Here is an 8,292-nt window from a genome sequence, read left to right on the forward strand (position 1 = left end):
ATTTTAGGAGAACAGTGTTTTAGTTTTCCACTTCGCTTGGGTGCTGCCCAAATGTGCTGGGAGACCTTCCTCTTCACAGACCCACCTTCAGCACAAGCAGTGGCACCGGGAGCTTACCTGAGTCTCTTTATTCCCTTCCTTCATGCTCTTACGCCCACCAGTATAGCCAGTTCTGGATAGAACCTGCTTAAAATTTGAGTTATTCAGCCCCTGTGGTGTTTCATATGAACTTGTGTCACTTTTCTGATGAGAGAGGATGAAATCAGAGCCCACCAAAACTGTGATTCAAGCTTAGCTCTTTCCACGGGAGATTTATTTTTGAAAGTTCTTACAATCTGACAGACGGTTTGTGGATTGTGTGTTTTTTACTGATAACAGGCATTAAATCAGCTGCGGGAGAGAGGTTACAGGACTAGACAAAAGCTGGTCTGACTTAGTAAGGTTTTACTTTTATGCTCTTAAAAATTCAGAGCCTCCTCTCAGTCATTAGACCAGACTGCAGTCACAATAGAGGCACCAGCACTGTAATATTGTCTTGGGTGGTTCAGTCTTGAAAAATCCCCAGCACTGATCTGACAGAATTTGATTTAGAACATGGAAGATGCTTTGGCGTAAGTACTTGTGCTAAATCCTAAAATCCAAGCTTTGCCTGTTTAGCGTTTCTCACCACAGTTCCATTCTTGTGCACACGCTAGATATGTATGACATACAGCAGCTTGAAGTATGCTGCATTTTGATGGCATTAAGCCCATCTGTTGTTTAGCTGTGCAAATGGGGCAGCCTTTCCCTTGCGCGCTCCCGCTGCGTGTCTTGCAGCTTTCATCACTCTGTCGTGGCTCTTGCACCGGCAATGGTGTGGAGCAGGCCCTGCTGTGAGCTGGTTCAAGGAGCCCCGCAAACGGAAAACAGGTAACTCACAGGGATTTGATCCTGTATATGCATTTGACCAGATGGATCTCCGAACTGGCTTACCACGGGGTTACGAGATCCACCAGTTCTGCTGCAGGGGAGCGTGTGAGAATCCGAGGGCGGAGCCATATCCCCTGCACCTCCTCCCCTTTCAGTAATGGCTCCCCATTAAATCAGCTTAGTGAGAATGACAGATCACATCCTCGTTCTCAATTGGAGAGCAGTCTGATTTTAAAGCAGGATACAAATAACCCTGAGCTTCAGCTGAGAAGGATGTACACGCTTAATGGACAGCTAACAATTTTCATTTTTGCCTGTGTGAATTTCTGGACCCAAAACCAGAGGAAGATACTAATTTGGCACATGCATTGTAGGTCAAACCTCTCTCTCTGAAATGAATCCAACACTTGAATTATTTGCTCGCAAAGGCAGTAATGTTTTTTGCAGTTCTTCATCCACACAGCTTTACCTAAGGTCTTATGAGTCAGGTTTAACAGAGACAATATAGGTTGATGCCAGGCTCTAAAGGGAAGGTAGGAAAAATCCCTGTGTGAAGGATTTGCCGCTTCCAAATTACATGTATGATCTAGATTGTTAAGGAACATAGCTCTTGCTCTCTGTAAACCATTTTGTGTTAAGTCTCCCCTACATGTTCACCTCACATCCTTCATCCCTCATGATTGACAAGCCTGTAAATTAAAGGTGCATGTTTTGGGGGGAGGTAGGGATAGCAGGGGGCATGTATGCTTGTACTGATGACTCACAAAGTAGTGGAAGTAGTTATGAAAGCGTCATGACACCAAATGTATTTTCCAATTTAATTTCCTTTTTGCTCTCTTACATTGGGATGATAGCTGTGTGCTACAACTGGTACTCCATGTCCTGCTTACTGTTTTCAGCTTTCTTAAACTGCTTAAGTTTTGAAAATTATTTTCATAAAATTTATGATCTCTGGCAATCTCAGTGGGGTAGATTCTGAAACTCTTCAAGGATGTGATGGAGCACCATTCCCATGGCACGATGACACCTCCACTGCTGTACAGGTAACCTGTGATAGACCCAGGAAGAGAACCTGGACTACAAATGCTAACTCAGACTGAAAATACACTGCTTTTGTTTTGCCAGCTAGACCTTTATCATTTACACTGTAGATGCAGTTTTTCCATCCATGCATGCCTAAGTCTGTGTTGGTGGGAAGTCCAATTTTATCAGCAATGCTGGAAACTATCTCAAATAATTTGCAAGGTTCTTTTTACATGGGGTGATACAAAAATGGAAATCATCCTCCCCAGTTACTAAGCTCCTAGTCAGCTGAACTAAACAGTCAAACACGTCCTGAAGGAAGGTTAAGTACTTTAGTCTCATAGGTTGTTAGATATAGCAACTTAGGAAGATTAAGTACTTTAGTCTCATAGGTTGTTAGATATAGCAACTTAAGTAAAACAGCCCAGTGCATCACATACGATGGATACATCCATATTTAGAGTTAGGATAGCTCTGTTAGTTATTTTTTCTCCTAAACCCTTCTTGCTACCATAGACTTGAGGTGTGCTTTTATGATAGCTACCGAATCTTTTACCTACCTGTAAAATGGGCAATTATCCTATCCATCACGAACATTTAGAGCTGGTTTTTATATCAAAGTTGTATCAAATGTAGAATGTTACTGTTTTATAGACAGACATTGTTAAAGGAACTCCAGTGAGATATTTGTTTTTATTTCGAGTTTCTTATCAAGCACTTAACGTGACAACCTTGACAGTATTCTAGATGATATTTAGTGTGAGTCTGTCTTCTGCCTGTTACTGAGTACTGTGGAAAGTGTAAACTGACTATGAAATGAAAATCCATCAATAAGCAGCATGCTTCCCGTTTTCATGCTTGGACTCAGGAACCACTCATGGCTGTAGGCTATGGAAAAGCGGCGTCAGTCCGCAGCTGGCGATCTGCGTTACGCAGGCCGGGGTAATGCCGGGGTCCCAACGCCAGTGCATGGTAACCGGTCCCGGAGAGGCTGATGGGGTCCGGCTGTCACCAGCAGCCCGTCACCGAGGCCTCGGGGCCTGTTCACCCGCCGGCTCTAACGCACTCGTCCTCCTGCGCTGGGCGCAGTGAAGCGGTCGCGGTTTCCTTCTCCTCCCTAGCGGCATCCTGCGCCGGCCGCGGCTCCGCTGTTACCTCCCGCTCGGCGCGGCGATCAGGGCCCTCCTCCGGGGCGGCCGCCTCGTCCGGGCCCGCGGGGCCCAGGCCACCCCCGCGCCCGGGCTCCGTCCTTGAGCTCTCTGAGGAAGGTGTCGCGCAGGCGGAGTAAACGGGGGGCAAAGCCCCGCGTCGCCTGGCGGGCGCTGAGCTGGCCGCGGGTGATGGCGGCGGCGGTGAGGCGGGCGGCGGCGCGGATGGGCCGCGACTCGGAGAGCTTCTCGATCAGCCGCGGGTTACTGAGGAGAGCGAACAGCACCCGCCTCAGCACCATCCTGCGCCCGCTCTCGCGAGAACAAGAACCGCCGCAGCACCTCCCTGCGCCCGCTCTCGCGAGAACAGCACCTTCCCCGGCACCTCCCTGCGCCCGCTCTCGCGAGAACAGCACCCTCCCCGGCGCCTCCCTGCGCCCGCTCTCGCGAGAACAGCTTCCCGCTTCGCCATTGGCTGTCCGCCCGCGGCGACGCTGAGGGGCGGGAAGCAGCTGCGGGAGGGCCGCCGCCGCCATGTCCTCCGGCGGGACGCTGAGCATCTTGCGCAGCGATTCCTATGCTGATCTCAGCCAATACCGCGACCAGCACTTCCGGGTGAGCGGGGCTCCGCCGCTGCTGCCGCCGGGGACGGGGGCCGCGCGATCCGCCTGGGCGAAGTCCGGGCCCAGGCCCGGTTGCGGGCCCGCCGTGGGGTAACGCTGTCGTTGCGGCTCAGGGGACGCGGTACGACCAGGAGCGGCTGCTGAGGAAGAGCTGCACGCTGTACGTGGGGAACCTCTCCTTCTACACCACGGAGGAGCAAATCCACGAGCTCTTCGGCAAGAGCGGCGACATCAAGAAGGTCATCATGGGGCTGGACAAAGTGAAGAAAACCGCCTGCGGCTTCTGCTTCGTGGAGTATCCTTCTGCGGTCCCGGCCCGGCTGCCCCGCGGCCGCTGGAGGCCGGGCGGGGGGAGCAGGCCCCGCGCTGGGCCGGCGGCTGGGTGCGCTGCCCGCAGGCCGCCGCCGCGGTGGGCAGGAGCGCTCAGGGCGTGGGTAAACTGACGTGCAGGCTCTGAGTCACGGGAAAGTTATCCGAGGATGAAATTATTCGGTTGCTAAAGTGTCTGTGGGAGTCCTGGGCGAGAGAGGGCAAACATACGCTGCGCATCGAGTAGGGGTTGCTGTGCTGCTTTCATTCTGGTGCTTTCAGCCAGACACTCTTTAGATGCTTGCTCTCTGCAGTGAAAGCGTATTCTCAGCGCCCGAGTAAAGAGGTGTTTCTTTTCATGCAAGCATACGGATAAAGTTTATGTTGGTGTCTTGCATCCCGGTTGTGCTGACTTCATTATGCAGAAGTGTCTTTGAAGAGCATTGTTACTGGTTCCAGCAAACACACCGAAATGGTGAACGTTTGCAGCATGAATGGAGCATGCATGGGGCTTCTCGTTCTTTCTTTAACCACGCTCACCCTTAAAAGCATAAAGCTCTATTATTAAAGAACTTGATCCATTTCTAATATGCTTGAATTCGTGCATGTTGCTCTGCTTCCCTAGCAGTTTTCTCAGCCCACATAGCTTCATAGAAGCGGTTGCTTTTAGAAATAACTGAACAAGAACCTGATTCAAGCAAATACTTGGTTTTGTACCCCATTTGTTATTGTTCCTTTTTCCACGTGTTGAAAATAGAAGCCTAGGATTTGTTCATTAACGTATTCCTAAGGTATTATGCAAGAGGAGATGCTGAAAATGCAATGCGATACATCAATGGAACCAGACTTGATGATAGGATCATAAGGACAGACTGGGATGCAGGATTTAAGGAAGGTAGACAGTATGGTCGTGGAAGATCAGGGGGCCAGGTAGGTTGTTGTACAGTCTAGTTTTTAAGGGACTGGTGATTTTGCTAAATTAATTGTTTTTTGAATGAACACACTCAGAACATCATCAGAAATAGCAACTTAAGAGTTTCTGTTTAAGATAGCACTGTACATTAGTTTGTACAGATCTTATCAATGATGATGTCATCTGCTAAGAAGAAGTAACTTTTTCTTATATTTCACTGAAAGTACTTTCAGAAACTTAGCTTCTTGGGGAGATAATGCTTATAAATAAGCCAGAAAATATAAGGCTGTCAAGAACACAAAGGACAGCGTTTAGCTTACCTAAAGTTGAGCAGGTAGCAGATACTTTTAGTGCTGAAGCATGAGGCTAGCCATCACCACTTTGTCTGTCTCGTTTGAAGAGTCCCCTTGGACATTATTAAAAAAGAAGTTAGTTTATACTGTATTGTGGGCTTCTGCATGATGTATTTTGCCTTCTGTTTTGTCAGTCAGCTCCTTGTGGCCACTTACATGTTGTAAACTCAGTTTGACTATATTCTGATGGTGTAATAGTTTGTGAGAAATTGTGTTTCTTTGTCTTTACTGGGCTTCCCTTTTTTCCTCCTCCATAAGGTCCGAGATGAGTATCGGCAAGACTATGATGCTGGAAGAGGTGGCTATGGCAAAACTGTTCAATGCCAGTGAATAGTGAATGACTCATCAGCCTCACAGGATAACTAAATCTGCATTGTAAATGTCACGAGACACAAAGTAGGTCGGTTGCACAGAAATTTATGTAGCTAGAAATTCACAGAATCTACTATCCATGTTCCTGTGGGCACATAGTATGTTCAATATCTTTTCCGTTTTAATACCCGCATCCAAAGCATTGCAGAATACATTAATACAGAGGTCCTAGGAGCAAGGTTTTAAGCAATGGTATGGGTGAGACTTTGGTCTCTAAATGCTGCTATAACTCTATTAAAAGGAACAAAAGTTTAAAGGTATAGTGCTTTTTTTTTCACTGGCAAAACTTGATTATTCTGTCACTGGGTTTTGTTTACATTGGTATCACAGGGTGGAGAGCAGCGATAAAGGAGGATTAGTGTATGTTTCAGAGATGAAAGAAAAATGCAAAGAGCCTGAAAAAGAAGTTGGAAATTTTCCACTTTCTAGGGAACACTTAAAGTTGCAGATTTTCTGGGGTTACTGGATTAGCATCCTTTTACACTGATGCTGTTCCTAGCACACCTACATGGGCAGCCACAATAAAACAAGTCAGATTGATGAGCCTGAGATTCATGAAGTGAAAAACAAGCCTAGCGGAGAGCAGAAAACAGATGCTTGCAGTCTTCTACAAAGTATAATGTGGTTGCATGACATTGCACGATTCAGAACCATTTTGCTTTGTGGGATACAGAGAACAGCAAGTGTAAGGATTACAGTAGCGGTTATTTTCACAGTTGGAGTAGTAGTATTTTGCTCCTGTCTGGTAGCTCTCTACAGCCTTAATATTTGAGGAACAGTATCTTTCCTGTGCCTACAAGGGTGGCATGAAGCCAAGTTGTACAGTTACCCCCCAAAATGGGACATTTGAGGAACTGTGTGTATAATGAGAAATTTGTTCTCAAAATAGGTTTTCTGTTTGAGGAACCTGATTTCAAAGGTAAGAGTAAAAAAAGCTGAGTTTTGGGAGGAGCCTTACTTTCTAATGAGCATGTGGTAAGAATGGTAAAAGAATTGCAGGACTGAATAGACATTCCCCCCCCCCCCCCCCCCCCCCCCCCCCAAATCATTAATACTCCTAGTTTATATGATGAGATTTTGATGTACGGCAGACATAGGAGGAGTAGCAATAATTGGTGATCCTAAGATCTTTGAAATTGGCCTGCTGAAATTAAACAGTTTAAAAGGAACTGCTGCCAGGCTTTGGATTATTATTTTTTTTAATGGACTTCTGAGTTCTTTGGAAATGGCAATTCATAAAGTTTTGTCCAAATACATTGTTGTCCATGACTCCTTAAAAACCTTTAAAATACCAGGTATGTAAAAGTTGATCTTTGCTCACTGAAGGTATTGTTGGAAATCTTGATGTTTTTATGGTGTACACTTTGTCACAAATTGGAAATACAGTGCGGTAGAACAAATGCAATGAGACTTTGCTTGCTTAGAAGCAAGGTTTTGGGTAGGCTTTGGTGTTTTGGGCACATAGAGTAAAACTAGATTTTCAGGATCACTTGGTGCCAGCCTGCAAACAAGACTTTGAATAAAGTTACTTTTTTATATATAGTACATTTGATTATGAGTTTACAGTCTGTAATCTGCTCTAGGAAACCTCTGAAGTTTATTTTTCATTGTATCAGTTTTGTATAAAAATTGTGTTACCGAAACTCTTAAGTCACTTTCAAATAAAGCTACAACATTAAAATGGATTGGTTGGTTTGTTGTTTTTTTGTTAAACAGAATAAGTGAGAGAAAGGAGCTATATTCAAACTCTTGACCACATGTTTTTTTCTAGTGTCTCTTAAGGTGGAGAGAATGAATATTGCTTCTCTTTGTCTGGACTTTCAGTCTTGTTCAGTTTTTAACTAGATGCTGAAAGATATTTGGTTAATGGTCTTCATTCTGGGACTTTTTGGATTACAGAACAGAATTTAAATTATTTACTGATATTGGAGTGGATGTGAAAGTCCTTGGTGTGTAACAAGGAGTTTTCAAGGTGCACTTCCAGGTAAAAGTGGGGTTTAAAATTATTTTTTATTCTGCAAGATAGTCATTCTCAAATGAAATGGAGATAATGAGTTTTTTTCCCTCAAAACCAGCCAGACATCACTGTCTTTTGCGGCATAGGTGCAATGTGTATGGTAAGATTTTGTTTTAAAGTGAATACGTAGCCAAACTCTGCAACACTTACTAGTTAGTATGTCTAGATCTGAAACAAATAATCTATCCCTTCAGCAGAGCCATGAAATTTGAGTTTCCAACTCTTGAGGAGCAGCACAAGTAAAATGCCAGATGGCTCCCTCTAGTGACTGCAAAATTAGGATGCTTTTATATTCTGACATGGCGAAGACAGTTGCAGAAAGCTGGCTTGTGCAGCGTGCTGCTTTTTGTACTGTCTCAAGATTTTGCTTTATGTTGTGTTGTAAAAATCGGCAAAAAATTTTCATCTGAAGACCATTTTTCAGAGTGGAGACAACTAGAAGTCAGGATTTGTGAGTTTGTAGCTCATCGCTGTTTCTCTGTTTAGCAACAGCTTAGTGTCTTTTATACTGGGTATTGTGATAACACTGTGTCCGTGGTGACTCTTTTTTTCCCTCCCCCCAGCAACCTCTTCAGATTTTGCCAAAAGCACGCCTGTGATAATTGAAGGAGGGTTTGACTCTTAG

The 8,292-nt window shown here is 45.3% G+C and overlaps 2 protein-coding genes across 2 annotated transcripts; one reads left to right on the top strand and one right to left on the bottom strand.

The window, feature by feature from the left end:
* Positions 1 to 2,490: 2,490 nt before the first annotated feature.
* NCBP2AS2 (NCBP2 antisense 2 (head to head)) lies at positions 2,491 to 3,387 on the bottom strand. Its single transcript, XM_082487178.1, has one exon. The coding sequence runs from the start codon at positions 3,380 to 3,382 to the stop codon at positions 3,107 to 3,109; it is 276 nt and encodes a 91-aa protein (XP_082343304.1). The 5' UTR covers positions 3,383 to 3,387; the 3' UTR covers positions 2,491 to 3,106.
* Positions 3,388 to 3,587: 200 nt separating this feature from the next.
* On the top strand, positions 3,588 to 7,335 carry NCBP2 (nuclear cap binding protein subunit 2). Its single transcript, XM_082487251.1, has 4 exons — positions 3,588 to 3,695; positions 3,817 to 3,998; positions 4,804 to 4,942; positions 5,537 to 7,335. The coding sequence occupies exons 1-4, from the start codon at positions 3,615 to 3,617 to the stop codon at positions 5,606 to 5,608; spliced, it is 474 nt and encodes a 157-aa protein (XP_082343377.1). The 5' UTR covers positions 3,588 to 3,614; the 3' UTR covers positions 5,609 to 7,335.
* The last annotated feature ends 957 nt before the right edge of the window (positions 7,336 to 8,292 follow it).

The sequence above is a fragment of the Vanellus vanellus genome (assembly GCF_965231255.1).
Source record: "Vanellus vanellus genome assembly, chromosome: 8".
Taxonomy (NCBI): domain Eukaryota; kingdom Metazoa; phylum Chordata; class Aves; order Charadriiformes; family Charadriidae; genus Vanellus; species Vanellus vanellus.

What these genes read in the sequence shown, in the direction of transcription:
- NCBP2AS2 (XM_082487178.1), bottom strand. Translation starts at nt 3,382, where the DNA reads ATGGTGCTGAGGCGGGTGCTGTTCGCTCTCCTCAGTAACCCGCGGCTG.
- NCBP2 (XM_082487251.1), top strand. Translation starts at nt 3,615, where the DNA reads ATGTCCTCCGGCGGGACGCTGAGCATCTTGCGCAGCGATTCCTATGCT. An exon ending in TGCGGCTTCTGCTTCGTGGA is followed by an intron (nt 3,999 to 4,803) that starts GTATCCTTCTGC and finishes CGTATTCCTAAG; the next exon opens with GTATTATGCAAGAGGAGATG. An exon ending in GTGGAAGATCAGGGGGCCAG is followed by an intron (nt 4,943 to 5,536) that starts GTAGGTTGTTGT and finishes CTCCTCCATAAG; the next exon opens with GTCCGAGATGAGTATCGGCA.